Source organism: Anthonomus grandis, chromosome 20 (assembly GCF_022605725.1).
Source record: "Anthonomus grandis grandis chromosome 20, icAntGran1.3, whole genome shotgun sequence".
In the NCBI taxonomy this organism is placed as follows: Eukaryota; Metazoa; Arthropoda; class Insecta; order Coleoptera; family Curculionidae; genus Anthonomus; species Anthonomus grandis.
In genome coordinates, this window is record NC_065565.1 from 4,838,034 (window position 1) to 4,857,653 (window position 19,620).

At 28.8% G+C, this 19,620-nt stretch overlaps 1 protein-coding gene across 1 annotated transcript in view; it reads right to left on the reverse strand.

Moving 5' to 3' along the window:
• The window catches only part of LOC126747993 (leucine-rich PPR motif-containing protein, mitochondrial), a 52,707-nt gene that overhangs the window by 17,295 nt on the left and 15,792 nt on the right, over positions 1-19,620 (reverse strand). The window contains exons 8-9 of the mRNA XM_050456982.1: positions 7,357-7,568; positions 7,132-7,299 (exon numbers count right to left, since the gene is read on the reverse strand). Of these exons, the coding sequence (XP_050312939.1) occupies positions 7,132-7,299; positions 7,357-7,568 (380 nt within the window). The remainder of the gene's footprint in view (positions 1-7,131; positions 7,300-7,356; positions 7,569-19,620) is intronic.

A 19,620-nucleotide genomic window follows, 5' to 3' on the forward strand; every position in this document is an offset into this window, starting at 1 on the left:
GATGAAATTCTTCTAAAAAATCACTGTTTTTCGGCTATAATATCCAGTTTAATAGCACTGTTTTTGTATTAAATATTTATTAATATACATGTATTTAATTATATCAAATTTTAATAAACAAACTGTGTTATTATATTGGATATTAACGAAGAAATCAGCTTTTATTCATGCCTATTATTTTGGAAAACAATGATTTTTTAAAACAATTTTTTACTGGTAAGTTGTGTGGGGTGGGGGGGGGGTAAAGGTAAAGTTAATGAAAAACGGTATTTTTTTTGCAGAAGATAATTGCCTGACAGAAAAATGCTTTATAAGAATATTACAGGTGAGAATATATGTACGTATATCATATACGATTCTGTTTACAAAAGTGAGAAAATTTCAGCATTTAAAAAAATTGACACAGGATTTACATATCCAGTTTTTAAACTCGATTACTACATCTTAAATATTTGATAAAATTCTTCTGAAAAATCATTGATTTTCGTCCATATCATACAATCTAATAAAGCTGTTTTTATACTAAATATTTATACATAAAATTGTATCAAATTTAAATAAACAGTGTTATTACATTAAATATTGAATATATATTTTCTGCAGAAATATTGTTTTTTATCAAGACAACCCTTACCCCCCCACCCACCCCAAACATTTGCCCAGTAAGAAATTCCTTTGAAATATCACTGTTTTTCGTCCATAATATCCAATCTAATAGCACCGTTTTTGTATTAAATATTTATTAATATACATATATAAAATTATATCACAATTAACAAACTGTGTTATTAGATTAGATTTTAACGACGAAACCAGCTGTTATTCAAGTGTATTATTTAAGAAAACAATGATTCTTGGAAACAATTTCTACTGGTAAGTTGTGTGGGGTGGGTAGAAGGGTAAGGGTTAATGAATTTTTTTTTGCAGAAAATAATTGCCTGAGAAAAAATGCTTTTTAAGAAACATTTTGCAACTCTGCTGGTATGTGGAGGTGCACTGTCATGCATAAATAAAAATCGCCTAAACCAGCCTTCCATTACATAACTAAATGAACATATCTTTGACCTGTTAGGTTCTTTTATTTAATTTCTTTATTTCAGATTATATAAATTCATATAATACCTGTAAAAAAACAAATATAGAGTGAAATGACGTCAAAGATCCCCAACTAACCTAGTAAGTACACAACATAAACAACTTAATACTAATAAATCAATAAGGTTACTAATTCTAATTGTTCAAATATTCCTTAATATTATAAGGCTCAAGATTAGCTAAGAGCTGCTTTAATTTTAGTTTCTTACTCGTAATGTTTTTTATATTGCTACTTAACTTATTATAAGGTTTATAATCTGATTATAACTAATTATAATCTCATATAAGGTTAAGCGATGTACTAAAAAAGGGATATTACTATAGTTGTGACTGATATTCGCCGGGAACAGAGTCTACCTATTTTTAAAAACAAACATCAATAGTTCAAATTTATACAAAGCATAGATGGTCACCAGTATCTAAATAAACTTAATATAGATATTTTTAAAGCGTCCAGGGCACAGTTGAGGCTGTTACTAACTAAAAACTAGCAATTAGGGCTGTATAAATAGTTATTTCTTTTTGTTTCTGTTTGATTTTTAATGATGATTTGTTTTTGTATTGATTTTATTGTTCCCTTTCTCCTCTACATGTAATCTAGTATCTTTGGTGTTTGGAAAGCGTATCAATAAATAAATAATTATCTTAGATCTAAAATGATTGAGTTTTTTTCCATCCATATGTTTTAAAACAAATTTGATTGAGATATTTATTCTATATGGTAGCACCAGGTTAAAAACTCATCAATAAAAATACCCAAAAACTTGGTACTGCTTCCTATTTTAAACTGGGAGTTACTTATTATAAGTGAGTCAGGTTTTTCTAATTTGTTTAATATGGTCCTGAATAGAATTTAATTCGTTTATTTAGACATAAGGCTGTTGTTCATAAACTAAATATCTGCCAATTTAAATACAAACTTCCCCTTTTAGCGAGTTTACTGATAAGAGATGCTTTTACTGATAGATTCGTGTCATCTGCAAATTGTGTTTTATTGCAACATTTTAAAAGTGAAATCAGTAACAAAAATTATAAACAGAATTTCAGTTTTTTTTTGGTTCTAGACAACTTTTCATTTCAAAATTATTGGTATATTTATCGATATTATATGGTCAACATATATTTATTAAACTATAGAACATAGGTATATCATATACGATTTAAAAAAATTGACACAGGATTTACATATCTAGTTTTTAAACTCAATTATTACATCTTAAATATTCGATGAAATTCTGTTGAAAAATCACTGATTTTCGTCCATATTATCCAATCTAATAACGCTGTTTTTGAATTGAATAAACAGTATTATTATATTAAATATTTCATATATATTTTCTGCAGAAACATTTTTTTAAATCAAAACAAGCCTTACCCCCCACCCACCCCAAATATTTGCCCAGTAAGTAATTCTGTTGAAAAATCACTGTTTTTCGTCCATCATATCCAATTTACTAGCACCGTTTTTGTATTAAATATTTATTAACATACATTATGTATGATGATATTAAATTTAAATAAACAAACAGTGTTATTAGATTGGATATTAATGACGAAACCAGCTGTTATTCGTGCGTATTATTTTGAAAAACAATGAATTTTCAAAACAATTTTTTACTGGTAAGTTGTGTGGGGTGGGCGGGGGGGTGTAAGGGTAGGGTTAACCAAAAACGTTTTATTTTGCAAAAATAATTGCCTCAGAGAACAATGCTTTATAAGAAAATTATAAGTGAGAATATACGTATATAATATACGATTCTGTTTACAAAAGGGAGAAAATTTCGGGATTAAAAAAATTGACACGAGATTTACATATACAGAGTGATTTAAAATTAAGTGCAAAGATTTCAAGGGCGTCAACTTGCTTCATTTTCTAGATACAGAGTGTAAAAGTTTTTTCAATAAAATCGTTTTTTTTTATCAATTATTCAAAATCCTTTCAGCCGATTTAAATAAAATTTTGGTAGGCTTATTTGTCGTCATAAAGGCCCTACTTTGGTGGGAATAAAATAAATTTATTAATTCCAGTGGCGTTTCAGGGGGCTACCCACTTGATAGTTATATAGGTAAAATTATAGTACGCCACCGCTTTTTTGACAATTTAATTTTTTTTTTAGATTAAGCCGTAAGAAATTTCTTTGAAAAATCACTGTTTTTGTATTAATTATTTAATAACATAAATATGTATAATAATATCAAATATATAAACTGTGTTATTAGATTGGATATTAACGACGAAATCAGCTGTTATTCATGTGTAGTATTTTGGAAAACAATGATTTTTGAAAACATTTTCTTACTGGTAAGTTGTGTGGGGTGGGTGGGGAGGGGTAAGAGTAGGGTTAATGAAAAACGTTTTTTTTCTGCAGAAAAAAATTGCCCGACAGAAAGATGTTTTTTAAGAAAATTATAGGTGAGAATATACGTATATCATATACGATTTTGTTTACAAATAGGAGAAAATTTCAGCATTTAAAAAATTGACATGGGATTTACATATCTAGTTTTTTAAATTGATTACTACACTTCAAATATTTGATAAAATTCTTCAAAAAAATCACCGTTTTTCGTCCAAATTATCCAATCCAATAAGGCTATTTTTTATCAAATATTTATTAATTTGTTAATAAATTAAATATTGCATATATATTTTCTGAAGAAACATTGTTTTTCATCAAAACAACCCTTACCCCCCCACCCACCCCAAACACTTGCACAGTAAGAAATTCTTTTGAAAAATCACTGTTTTTCGTTCATAATATCCAATCTAATAACGCTGTTTTTATACTTAATATTTATATATAAAATTATGTCAAATTTAAATAAACAGTGTTAATAAATTAGATATTGCATATATATTTTCTGCAAAAACATTGTTTTTCATCAAAACCACCCTTACCCCCCACCCACCCCAAACATTTGCCCAGTAAGAAATTTCTTTGAAATATCACTATTTTTCGTCCATAATATCCAATCTAATAACGCTGTTTTTATACTTTCATTATTTTGTATTAAATATTTATTAATATTCATATGTATAATTATATCAAATTTAAATAAACAAACGGTGTTATTAGATTGGACATTAACGACGAAACCAGCCAGTTATTCATATAGGTATGTAGGGTCGGTGGGGTTTTTTGAGTTGTAGTAATCTAGTTTAAGAACTAGATATGAAAATCCCATATCAATTTTTTTAAATGCTGAAATTCTTGCCCATTTGTAAACCAAATCGTATACTATATACGTATACCAACTCCTCACTTACGAGAAACTCTGTTATATTTATTAGTCGTAAAATATTTAATCATGTTCCTTTTTCGATTAGGACTGTTACAGACCTTAAAAAGTTTAGGAGAGAACTAAAGAAAATAATCTTACCAAAAGCTTACTACAGCATTAAAGAGTATTTAAACGATTCATTTTAATATTTAAAATTAATTATATATATATCTGTTGATCAGTTTTTTTTAATTATTCTTGTTTTGTGTTAGTTCTTGCCTTTTCTTTTCTTCTTTTTTAGTTTTTTCTTTAATTATATAAAATATGCTCCTATGTACAATCAAAATCGATTCTGTGTCCTGTTTTTAACCTGTATCCTGTATAACCAAATAACTACTAGTATTATAACTTCTAGGATTAGGAAGCTTTTAGCACAAGTTTGTAAACTTCGCAAATAAAGTATATTTTGACTTTGACTACATTCTCACCTATAATTTTCTTAAAAACCATTTTTCTCTCAGACAATTATTTTCTGGAAAAAAAATGTTTTACATTAACCCTACCCTTAACCTCCCACCCAACCCACACAACTTACCAGTAAGAAATTATTTTAAAAAATCATGTTTTTTTTTTAAATAATACACATGAATAACAGCTGTTTTCGTCGTTAATATACAATCTAATAACGCAGTTTATTTATTTGAATTTGATATAATTATATATGTATATGTTTGTTAATAAATATTTAATATAAAAACGGTGATTTTTCAAAGGAATTTCTGTGGTTCTGGTGGCGGTGAGGTAAGAGTAGGGTTTATGAAAAAAAGGTATTTATGCATAAAATAATTGCCTGGGGAAAAAAAAGCTTTTTCAAAAAATTAGAAAATTTCGATATTTAAAAAAATGGACACGGAATTTACATATCTAGTTTTTAAATATGATTACTAGACCTCAAATATTTGATGAAATTCTTCTGAAAAATCACTGATTTTCGTCCATATTATCCAATCTAATAAAGCTGTTTTTGAATTGAATAAACAGTATTATTATATTAAATATTTCATATATATTTTCTGTAGAAATATTCTTTTTCATCAACACAACCCTTACCCCCCCCACCCACCCCAAACATTTGCCCAGTAAGTAATTCTATTGAAAAATCACTGTTTTTCGTCTATAATATCTAATCTAGAAGCACCGTTTTTGTATTAAATATTAATTAATATACATACATATAATGATATCAAATTTAAATGAACGAACTGTGTTATTAGATTGGATATTAACGACGAAACCAGCTGTTATATTTTTTAACTTGAAACAAAGCCCTATTTTTTATTACATTTTTATTAATATAGTATGAGACTATTCAATAAAATTATTTTTTACTAATAGATTAGTACTAATTACTTACTGATAGACACCATGCATTTCAATAACCTAGATATAGTTTTGAAACAAGGCATCTAGATATTTATGCTCAAATCTTCATATACAAGGCAATTAAGTATAATAAAAATGATTAATTAAAAGTTCTTTACTAAAAATCACATAAAATAATTTAATCTAATGATTTTGATTTTATGAGAGCTACATAACAATCCTAGAACTGACAAGTATGCATATTAATAATTTTTTATAGGGGACATAAATATAGATTTAATAAAAGACTAAAATAGAATACACCTCAAATATTTGATGAAATTTTTCTGAAAAATCACTATTTTTCGTCCATATAATCCAATCTAATAACGCTGTTTTAATATTAAAGATTTATATGTAAAATTATATCAAATTTTAATAAACAGTGTTATTAAATTAAATATTGCATATACATTTTCTGCAAAAACATTGTTTTTCGTTAAAACAATCCTTAGCCCCCCACCCACCCCAAACATTTGCACAGTAAGAAATTTCTTTGAAGAATCACTGTTTTTCGTCTATATTATCCAATCTAATAACGCTGTTTTTAAACTAAATATTAATATATAAAATTGTGTCAAATTTAAATAAACAGTGTTAATAAATTAAATATTGCATATATACTTTCTGCAAAAACATTGTTTTTCGTTAAAACAACCCTTACCCCCCACCCACCCCCAACATTTGCCCAGTAAAAAATTCCTTTGAATAATCACTGTTTTTCGTCCATAATATCATTGGATATTATAGCACTTTTTATTTATTAAATATTTATTAATATATAATTATTTCAGATTTAAATAAACAAATGAATCGGGGAAAATTTCGGCATTTAAAAAAATTGACAAATAAATTTATATTCAAGTAATAATAACATCAATTAAAGTTGATGATTTGATATACAATTTATTCTCCTTGGTTGGTTAATTACTTGAGCCGGATCAAAAATGTTAAGGACTGTATTGGTATTTATAATATTATTATTATTATTATTATTATTAATACAAATAAATTCAAAATGTTATATTTGTAATTTATTTTCTAAATCTGTCAATGTTTTAAAACTTTATTAATTTTTATTTCTTTCTTTTTAAATATTTTTACTGTTAATTTTTAATCTCTAATTTATTCTTAAAATGTGTAATGAGCAGAATAAAATCATAAGGCTAGACCCAAAAGTGCGACGAAAGTTCCAGACCAGTGGTCTACCTAATATACATATATATATATATAAGGAAATCTCGACGTTCACTTTAAGTATTATTAAGTCTAAATAAATTTAAACGAACAGCAAAATCGCTACGATTTCAATAAAATAATGCAACCAAGCATTTAAAGCGTTATCTAGTAAGTGTAATATGTTTCAAAAATAATCCATTATTTAGTACTCACCGGATGCGGAATTACAACTTCATCAATAAAATTCAGCCCTAAATCCACCACTGAATGTAAAGCAGACTCAAGTTCTCCCCGTAAATCCGTAGGAACCAAATCACTACACATCTCACGCACGACTTCAGCTGACTGAGGGCTAATTCTGAGTCTCTGTTTACCTATAAGCTAAAAAAGGATATCGACTATTTCAGGAATAATTATCATCAAACGTTGATAACCAACCTGAATTAATCTGATAAAAGACCGAAACTCTTTCAAGTCAGACTTCAAAATTGTTATTAGGAAATTTCCGACGATGTCTCCCTCTGATCTGTTGGACTCGCAATATCTGGCAAATAAAGTTATAACGGACACAGAGTCTTTTGTGACCGTCCAGGCCTTCGCTAGTGAATATATGAAGTTTTCTCCGAAAATTTCGACGTTATAGTTTCGACCTAAAATTAAAGTCGATTTATACTAATTGATTGGGTTGTGTGTAAGGAAATAAGCACGTTATTTTATCAAAATTAGTTTATTAATGCGCATACACCTTGCGAAAGTAGTAAGATATTCTGTCTGCCTGTAAGAAGTAATGAATTTCCCAATTTTTGAGAAACTTCTTAGGTAAAAAGAAAGCATAGCATCGCAACCAAAAATTACAACCAAATTGTCTGTTTACGTCCCTTATATTCATTTTTATTAATCGTTTCTTAAATATTTTTAAGCTTTGTCGGTTTTCTTGTTTATTTTCCTTGTTGTTCTGTTATTATTCATCTGGTTTGACGTGTTTTTATTTTAATTTTTGCAGCAGTAGTTCCTAATGAGAACTTCAATTGCTTGGAAGAAACTTTAAAAATATTCGGCCTGTTAGAAGTAATGAATTTTCCAAATTATTGGGGAAATGAAACGTACTGCCTCCAAGGATATAATTGTTATCGAAAATAATAAAAATTGTCTGTTTACGTCCTTTATTTTCATTTTTGTTCGGAGGATTCTTAAATATATTTTAGCTTTCTTAGTTTTGTCATGTTATTGCCTTAGTTAGTCTTCACTTATTGTTATCATTTTCTGTCTTTTCTTAAAATTTTTTTCAATCCATCAATCTAGAATTTTGAAGTATTTTTCTGCAAAAATCCAGTTTTTCATTAACACTACCCTTACCCCCCCACCCACCCCACACAACTTACCAGTAAGAAATTGTTTTCAAAAATCATTGTTTTCCAAAATAATACGCATGAATAACAGCTGGTTTTGTTGTTAATATCTAATCTAATAACACAGTTTGTTTATTTAAATTTGACATAATTATATATACGTATATTAATTAATATTTACTACAAAAACCGTTCTATTAGATTGGATAATATGGACGAAAAACAGTGATTTTTCAAAGGAATTCCTTATTGAGCAAACGTTTGGGGTGGGTGGGGGGGGATAAGGGTTGTTTTGATGAAAAACAATGTTTTTGCAGTAAATATATATGCAATATTTAATTTAATAGTACTATTTATTTAAATTTGATATAATTTTATATATAAATATTTAATGCAAAAACAGTGCTATTAGACTGGATATAATGGACGAAAATCAGTGATTTTTCAAAGTAATTTTTTACTGGATCAATGTTTGGGGTGGGTGGGGGGTAAGGGTTGTTTTGATGAAAAACAATGTTTTTGCAGAAAATATATATGCAATATTTAATTTAATAGCACTGTTTATTTAAATTTGATATAATTTTATATATAAATATTTAATGCAAAAACAGTGCTATTAGATTGGATATAATGGACGAAAATCAGTGATTTTTCAAAGTAATTTTTTACTGGATCAATGTTTGGGGTGGGTGGGGGGTAAGGGTTGTTTTGATGAAAAACAATGTTTTTGCAGAAAATATATATGCAATATTTAATTTAATAGCACTGTTTATTTAAATTTGATACAATTTTATATATAAATATTTAGTATAAAAACGGCGTTATTAGATTGGATAATATTGACGAAAATCAGTGATTTTTCAGAAGAATTTATTACTGGTTAAAAATGTGGGGTGGGTGGGGGGATAAGGGTAATTTTGTTAAAAAACGATTTTTATCTTTTACAAAAAAAATCGTTTTTCATTAACCTTACCCTTACCTCCCCCCCATCCCACACAACTTACCAGTAAGAAACTGTTTTCCAGAATAATACGCATGAATAACAGCTGGTTGCGTGGTTAATATCCAACCTAATAACACAGTTTTTTTATTTAAATATATACATATATATTAATAAATATTTAATACAAAAACAGTGCTATTAGATTGGATTTTATAGACGAAAAACAGTGATTTTTCAAATGCATTTCTTACTGGACAAATGTTTGGGGTGGGTGGAGGGCTAAGGGTAGTCTTTTTGAAAAACGGTTTTTTTTTTGTAAAAAATAAGAATCGTTTTTTAACAAAATGCAATAACGAATATGTTCCCCGAAAATTTCGACGTAAAATTGATTTATTTGATTACATTGAATGGCCTGTATAAAGGGAGTGGTTCAAGACTTAGGTATTGATTGATTGATTGATTGATTTTTAAAGTGACAGTAGCTGCAATTTGGATCGGTTTTAATAATAAAAGAAGAATTCGTTTGAGGACACCCCTGCTCCTACACCTGTTGAGGTTTTAGGGCAATCAGTATACAGGGTGTAACATAAGTGATGACTTTAATTTTAAGGGATGATTCCTTGTCATATTTTAAGTAAAAAAGTTCATATAAACATATGTCCGGAAATGCTTCGTTTTCGAGATACAGGGTGTTAAACTTTTTTTTTTAAATCGATTTTTTATTAATATCTCATAAACGCATTTACCGAATTTGTTGAAATCTTTACAATTTGTTAGTCACTTTATAAGGTACCTTTTGCAATTCGCACATCTGGCCTAGAAATGTCAGATGATTTTTTTGTAAAAAAATATTGCCCGGTACATTTTTTGTAAGTATGATATTTATTTTAAATAAAGCATCTTAAAATTAAAGTCATCACTTATGTTACACCCTGTGTGTATTCTATTAAATTAATATTGGTGTAATAATTACTGGGGAGACATCCCAAGCAACACACGATAGTTAAATAAATGTTTATTTTTGGTTTACACCGGGCATTTCTGGTTGAACTTCAACTATAAATATCGAGATACGTTGAAACATTAATATCGTGTTTATGTTTTATTCACTCGTAACAAGAAGGTTTATTACATGTTAATAATATACAATTATTGGCATATTGTATCTACGTTTATAAAATGCGTTTAATGGAATAAGTTTTTTTTTTTTTAATTATTTTCATTACGAAGTGGATATTTGATTTAATTGGCAGATGTGTTTTATGCATCAGGGGGCATTTTTCGACGTACAAAGAAAAAAAATAATTTTTACCATAAGGGATTTATCGTAAATATTATTTAATAAGAAAAAAGTACATCACTGCATTTTTCTAAAATAAATTTTATTTTTTAAATCCCTGTTTAGTTTTGAGCAAATTTGTATTCTTGAGTTTTTTTTATTGGTATATCTTATTTAGTATAATTATTGTTTTATACACGTTAATGCATTTCCTATTTTTTTCTAGATTTCGCTGTGTATGATATTCCATTATCACGTTATAAGATAAATACGTGTAGGAAAAGTATATCTTATGCTGCACAGTGGCATATAATATGTGATATCGGGATCGTTTTATCACATATTTCAAGTGTCGTGATCGAGTTTAAATACTGGATATGTAAATCCCGTGTCAATTTTTTAAAATGCCAAAATTTTATACGTATATTCTCACCTATTATTTTCTTAAAAAGCATTTTTCTCTCAGGCAATTATTTTCTGCAAAAAAAAACGTTTTTCATTAACCCACCCCACACAACTTACCAGTAAGAAATTGTCTTTAAAAATAATTGTTTTCCAAAATAATACGCATGAATAACTGCTGGTTTTGTTGTTAATATCTAATCTAATAACACAATTTGTTTATTTAAATTTGATATAATTATATATGCATATATTAATAAATATTTAATACAAAAACAGTGCTATTAGATTGAATAATATGGACGAAAAACAGTGATTTTTCAAAGGAATTTCTTATTGGGCAAACGTTTGGGGTGGGGGGGGATCAGGGTTATTTTGATGAAAAACAATGTTTTTGCAGAGAATATATATGCAATATTTAATTTAATAGCACTGTTTATTTAAATTTGATACAATTTTATATATAAATATTTAGTATAAAAACGGCGTTATTAGATTGGATAATATTGACGAAAATAAGTGATTTTTCAGAAGAATTTATTACTGGTTAAAAATGTGGGGTGGGTGGGGGGATAAGGGTAATTTTGTTAAAAAATTATTTTTATCTTTTACAAAAAAATCCTTTTTCATGAATAAGAACCGTTTTTTAACAAAATACAATAACGAATATGTTCTCCGAAAATTTCGACGTTATTGTTTCGACCAAAATTGATTTATTGACATGGTCTCTCCGAAAAAACCAGGACACTCTGTATTCGGTCTATTTCACCAGCCCATAGGTAATTAATCTCATGACCGAGATTCACCTATTGGCGTAACATTTTATGGTTATTTGCGAGCACTGCAAATTTTGATTACATCAATTGTTTTGTTTAGATCCACATGTTAATATTAACCTCAAGTGCATATGTATATTATATTTTTTACACAATAAGCGTATATTGATTAATTTATAAGGGTATATTAATAATTAATTAATTAATAATCTTATTATTGTAAAGTTAGTAAGAGGGTTATGTATGTGATAATTTTTAATAACTTCTGAACCAGTTTTGGTGGCGGGGTGCTTAGGTCGCCGACATGGCAATGTTTAGACGGACTGGAATAATGCGGTATCCTTTGGATAACCGGGATACCCAGCATTTGATATTTATTGCTGACTAAATATGTTGTTGAATTAGGTTTATGAACATTAATATTAATATTATATGTATTTTAATTTTTATTATTTTTTTGGGAAATTTGTTGTTTTTGTATGTAGCTATTTATGCTAAATAAAGATTATTATTATTATTATTATTTGATTACACTGAATGGCCTGTATAAGGGAAGTGGTTCAAGACTTAGGTATTGATTGACTAATTGATTTTTAAAGTGACAGTAGCTGCAATTTGGATCGGTTTTAATAATAAAGAGAATTTGTTTGAGGACACCCCTGCTCCTACACGTGTTGAAGTTTTAGGGCAATCAGTATAGATCTGGACATGTTCCTGCATTATATTACATTAAGGATTATTACGTATTAATAATATGCACTTTTTATTTCATAAAAGTTAAACGTTTCAGTATGGTATTTTGTACACTATTTAAGGACGTTTAGAAAATGGAATGAGCTTCTATGAACTTACCATCAACAAAACGTTGAATTTTTAGTTATAGAAGACAAGTATAAAAAGTATATCCATCCAATATTTCAATATATCTAACAGATTTAGCAGTGTTAGAAAGAGACATAAGTTTATACCTGCTCAATTAGGTTGCTTTCAAAAAATTGGTTCACGCGTCCTTGAAGACAAACTTATTTGTTTTTCGTAAGTTACCTATTTATTTTTGTTACATGTGGCATATCGTTAGAAAGACTATTAACTAGAGAAGTTTCTTAACACATTTTAAAACCCCACAACTTTTTTTTATTATTATTTTTTCGATTGTAAAGTTGACGTAACAATTTTTATCTATTGATTTGAGGAAGTTTGTTACTCCACTATTAGTTTCTCTTTAAATATTTTTCTCAGTTATTACCTAAATCTGAATGAGACAACATAAGTCTTTAAAATAAAATTAATTGTGCGCCATATGGGCCAAAAATTAAAAAAAATTGAAGGTTAAAGTAAAAAAACGGGGAAAATCTAATAAAGAACAGAAAAAATATATATTACTCCTTAAATTTAAGGAAAAACAAAAAAATACTATGCGTTTTACATAGCCAGTAACCTCAACTATTCACCATTTCCGTTTGGCTCCTCACCTTCCAAACACCCTGTATAAATATTTAATATAAAATCAGCGTTATGAGATTGGATAATATAGATGAAAAACAGTGATTTTTCAAAAGAATTTCATCAAATATTTGAGTTGTAGTAATCGAGTGTGAAAAATACATCATTGTTATCAAAAAAAAACAAAAATTGTTTGTTTACGTCCCTTATTTTCATTTTTATTCGGCGGTTTTTCAAAAATTTTAAGCTTTCTTAGTTTTTTCATTTAATTCACTTACTCTTCATTTATTATTATCATTTTCTGTCTTTTTTTTAAAAAAATTTCAGACCATCAACCTATGTTTTTCGTAAAAAGCATTTTTCGCTCAGGCAAGTATTTTTTGCAAAAATCCAGTTTTTCATTAACCCTACCCCTACCCCCCCCACCCACCCCACACACCTTACCAGTAAGAAATTTCTTTGAAAAATCACTTTTTTTCGTTCATATTATCCAATCTAATAACGCTGTTTTTATACTAAATATTCATATATAAATAAGGAGTGTTATTAAATTAAATGTTGAATATAAATTTTCTGCAGAAATCTTGATTTTCATCAACACAACCCTTACCCCGTCACCCACCCCACATAACTTACCAGTAAGAAATTGTTTTCAAAAATCATACGCATGAATAACAACTGCTTACGTCGTTAATATTCAATCAAATAACACAGTTTTTTATTTATATTTGATATAATTATATATATGTATATTAAAAAATATTTATAAAAAAAACCAGTGCTATTAGATTGGATATTGTGGACAAAAAACAATAAATTCGAGCAAATTCAAATATTATATTTTTTTTACCTATTTTGTGTTCTTTTTATATACATTATTTTAGAGTTAATAGCATTTATAAAAAACATCGTATATGTGTATTTCTATTAAAATTAAGGGGAATAATTAGTAAGGACTCTCCATCCAACTTTTATTTACTACAAAGAAAAAAAACAGCAAAAAGTTAAATTGCTATTTAAATGCCTGGAAAACTTTTTACTCCCAAAAGCCTGAAAAATGACAAAAATTTATTATAATTCTATGAAGAGATAAAAAAATGTCATGAAATGTCCAAAAGAAAAGAAAACTGTCTGTAAAAACCTGGAATAAAAATTAGTCAGTTATAAGTCATTTTACCTTAAAAAAACAGTGTTATTAAATTGAATATTGTGGACAAAAACGGTGATTTTTCAAAAAAAACTTCTTACTGGGCAAATGTTTGGAATATCGGATTATCGCTTAAAGGTTATTACTTAATTCCATTAAATGCTAATATATGGCTAGATTACCCTTATAAATAATAGAGTTTAGGATAATTATTAATCGAAAAAAGGGCCATTAAGGAGCAATTTAATGACCCAAGTCTGACAATAATTATTGTATTACCAAGTCATTACAATCCGAACTTGCTCTAAATCCAGATCGCAGTGGTGCCTTTGACAATGAACCACTCAGTTATTTTAATAGTGCGTATTATTATATTTCTGATCGTCTTTTCCTTAACAGCACATTCTATTTATGGCAGAATGAAGTATTTATTTGTAAACATCGCAATTGTCATACAACTTCTGGATCTTATCGCGAACACTCTTCTATTTATTGCGGTCAGTACGTTCATCTTTGTCGGGTATGGAAAAAGCCCCGTTGCCAGATTTACCCTCCCACCACAGGACAATCTGGAATGTACAGGACATTTGCCTAAATACCAGGGTTATAGGGCATTCATCATTTTTAAAGTGGGAATCGTAGTGGCAGATGGGGTTTTTCTGATGAACGTATGGGGATGGAATTATTACCAGTACTTTTGGTTCAGGGACTTTTCCTATATAATTTTATGTCTGGCACTTCACCTCATCATAAAATCTATCATTGATATTGCCAATATGCTGAGAAATAATAACGATTTACTCAATAACCTTTATAAATGTCGCAAAACTAATGAAATCTTAATGGGAGGTAAGGAAATGTCCGGTACTACCTGTCATTTAAAAACCATCAGGTATGCCACAAATCGATACACCAACATCGGAGAATATATTGAGCAGCTAAGCGATATTTTTGGGGTATTTTTGACAGCGACTGTCGTGTATATTCTTTCGGGAATACTACTTTGCATAGGGATCATAACCGAGTATAGTATAAAGGAAACTAAAGTGGACGAAAAGGACATTAGACTATACGCTTTTGGTATATATGGCACCTGGTTTATCAGTTATGTTGTAAGTATTTATGTATGTACAGGGTGTCCCAAATTCGAGCCTCACCGTTGAGATCTCGTAAACTAGAGTTGCGCAATTTGGTGCTCATTGAAACGCACTCGTGAAATTTCAAAAATTCCGAAGATATTTGGAAAAAACCGAATATTCGCGATTTCATTTTTATTTTTTCACGACTCTATTTGAATAGACATAACAAAATAAATTATTCATTCTCGTTGCCACTTGACGTCAGATTTTCAAACCGACGCGACGTTTCGTATATGAGCTGACATCATCAAGTTTTTTTAAATACGGCTCTGGATTTTTTATTACGGATTTTAAGAGCCCCTTATGTTCCTAAACCAATGATGTGTCGTATTTATTCAAAAATTTTATATTAACGGTTATTTCTACAAGGACTCAAAAAATTAAAAAATGCTCAAAGTCTAAAAAATTAGTACAATGCCCCCTTTTTAAACTTTACTGTTTATTTGAATTTGATATAATTACATAATATATTTAATATTATAAACGAAAAACAGTGATTTTTCAAAAGAATTTCTTACTGGGCAAGTGTTTGAGGTGGATTGGGTTGGGTTGGGTTGGGAAGGGTTGTTTTGTTAAAAAAACAATGTTTTTGCAGAAAATATGTATTCAATATTTAATTCATTAACATTGTTTATTAAAATTTGATAATTTATATATAAATATTTAGAATAAACAGCGTTAATAGGTTGGATAATATGGACGAAAATTTGTGATTTTTCAGAAGAATTTCATCAAATATTTGAGGTATAGTAATCGAGTTTAAAAACTAGAACATTGTTTTAAAAAATAACAAAAATGTTACGTCATTTAATGCCATTTATATTCGGCGGTTTCTTAATTATATTTTTAAGCTCTCTTAGTTTTTTTTCATTTAATTCCCTTACTCTTTACTTATTATTATCATTTTCTGTCTTTTCTTTGAAATTTTTTCAGATCAATAATTTTCAACCTAATTTTTGTAAAAAGCACTTTTCTCTCAGGCAAGTATTTTTTGCAAAAATCCATTTTTTCATTAACCCTACCCCTACCCCCCACCCACCCCACACACCTAACTAAAAAGAATTTTTTTTTTTTTAAATCACTGTTTTTCGTTCGTATTATTCAATCTAATAACGCTGTTTTTATACTAAATATTCATATAAAAAATTATATAAAATTTGAATAAAGAGTGTTATTAAATTAAATATAAATTTTCTGCAGAAATCTTGATTGATTGAAGAAGACAGTCTCAGGTAACTTGAGCCATAACTCCACTTCTAGTGCTCAGATCTGGTTGATTTTTGCTTTAAAAGATTCTTTCAACTGTTCTTCAGCTTCCATTGAAGTAATTATAAAAATCCATTTATCAGAAGTATTTTTATCCAAATTTTAGAAAATCATCTCCAAGAGGGAAGATAGTTTCAGGTAACTTGAATCATAACTCCACTTCCAGTGTTCGGATCTGGTTGATTTTTGCTTTAAAAGATTTTTTCAAGGGTTCTTCAGCTTCCATTGAAGAAGTTATGAAAATCCATTAATCAGAAGCATTTTAATCCAAATTTTAGGAAATCATGTCCAAGATGTTAGACGGTCTCAGGTAACTTGGCTCATAACTCCACTTCTAGTGTTCAGATCTGGTTGATTTTTGCTTTAAAGGATTCTTTCAAGTGTTCTTGAGCTTCCATTGAAGAAATCATTAAAATCTATTTATCAGAAGCATTTTCATCCAAATTTTAGGAAATTAAGTCTAAGAGGGAAGACAGTCTCAGGTAACTTGAGCCATAACTCCACTTCTAGCGTTCAGATCTGGTTGATTTTTGCTTTAAAAGATTCTTTCAACTGTTCTTCAGCTTCCATTGAAGAAATTATGAAAATCCATTAATCAGAAGCATTTTAATCCAAATTTTAGGAAATCATGTCCAAGATGGAAGACAGTCTCAGGTAACTTGGGTCATAACTCCACTTGTAGTGCTAAGATCAAGTCGATTTTTGTTTTAAAAGATTCTTTGAAGTGTTCTTCAGCTTCCATTGAAGAAATTATGAAAATCCATTGATTAGAAGCATTTTTATCCAAATTTTAGGAAATCAAGTTCAAGATGGAAGACAGTTTCAGGTAAATTGGGTCATAACTCCACTTCTAGTGGTCAGATCGGGTTGATTTTTGCTTTAAAAGATTCTTTTAAGTATTCTTCAGCTTCCATTGAAGAAATTATGAAAATCCATGCTTGAGAAACATTTTTAGACAAATTTTAGGAAATCATGTTCAAGAGGGAAGACAGTCTCAGGTAACTTAGGTCATAACTGCACTTCTAAAGGTCAGATCGGGTTGATTTTTGCTTTAAAAGATTCCTTGAAGTGTTCTCCTGCTTTTATTAAAGAAATTATGAAAATCCATTTATCAGAAGCATTTTTATCCAAATTTTAGGAAATCATGTCCAAGAGGGAAGACAGTCTCAGATAACTTGGTTCATAACTCCACTTCTAGTGGTCATATCCGGTTAATTTTTGCTTTAGAATATTCTTTCAAGTGTTCTTCAGCTTCCATTGAAGAAATTATGAAAATCCATGCTTCAGAAACATTTTTAGACAAATTTTAGGAAATCATGTTCAAGAGGGAAGACAGTCTCAGGTAACTTGGGTCATAACTGCACTTCTAAAGGTCAGATCGGGTTGATTTTTGCTTTAAAAGATTCTTTCAAGTGTTCTTCAGCTTCCATTGAAGAAATTATGAAAATCTATTTGCCAGAAGCATATTTATCCAAGTTTTAGGAAATCAAGTCTAAGAGGGAAGACAGTCTCAAGTAACTTGGGTCATAACTGCACTTCTAGTGGTCAGATCAGATTGATTTTTGTTTTAAAAGATTCTTTCAAGAGTTCTTCAGCTTCCATTGAAGAAATTATGAAAATCTATTTGTCAGAAGCATTTTTGCATTTTCTTTTTGAGGAGAATGATACATAACAGTACACAGATATTTAACTCTACGTAAGGAAAATTCAATAGACAAACACCACACATAACTTTGCACACACTCTACAGTTCTTAAGGAATATTTAATATCACTTCTTATTAAAACCATTACTCCTCCAGTTCTTCTATTATTTGTGATACACTGTTCAATTCTATATCCATTGATCATTAACTCACAGTGCTCAATTTCCTCACAAACATGAGTTTCAGATAAGAATAAGAGCTTTGGTTGCCAATTATTTATAAATACAATTATATTATCCTTGTTATTTAAAAAACCCTGACAATTAAAATATACAATACTTGAATTTTTTTCCATTTCAGTATCTAGCTGCTATTTAAAAAACTAATTTTTTTGCATGTTTTCCATCCTCTTCAGTGTTTCACACTGATTTATATCCCAAGTGACGTGATCGACATTTAGAGACATTCCATACTTTTTATTTGATAAGATACAATTTACACATTTAATAAAATTATTTTGGCATTCCTTAATATCGTGTTCTTCACTACACTTGGAACATACTTTTTTTTGTTTACATCCTTTGCTGAAATGGCCTCCAATTCTAGTGCTCAGATCAGATTGATTTTTGCTTTAAAAGATTCTTTCAAGTGTTCTTCAGCTTCCATTAAAGAAATAATGAAAATCCATTGATCAGAAGCATATTTATCCAAATCTTAGAAAATCATCTCCAAGAGGGAAGAGAGTCTCAGGTAACTTGGTTCAGAACTCCACTGCTAGTGTTCGGATCTGGTTGATTTTTGCTTTAAAATATTCTTTGAAGTGTTGTTCAGCTTCCATTGAAGAAATTATGAAATTCCATCAGGAGCATTTTTATTCAAATTTCAATAGGAAATCATGTCCAATTGGACCCAGTAAAATATCCTGCGAGTTTAGACATGTTCTACCTGACAATTTATTCACTATTTGCCAAGATTTGCGGGATTTCTTACTTGATTTTTTTAATTTAGAAGAATATTATTGTTGTTTGGCTCTTTGCAGTAGCTTTCTGTATGTCCCACGATATTCAAGAAAGTAGGTTTTTAAAAAATCACTATTACTAAAATGTTTACGAATGAATTGAGACAGCGGAGATTTTTCGCAGATATGTGGATACCCCGAGTTATCCATAATTTGGAATCTGGCTTTATTATTATTTTTTTTTTTTGTTTAATTTATTGACCTTGTGCTAAGCACATTTAGTCACGAAAAACCTCTATATAATTTTTTAGTACTTAAACTAAATCGGACATCACAAACGACCATGCCAAGTCTG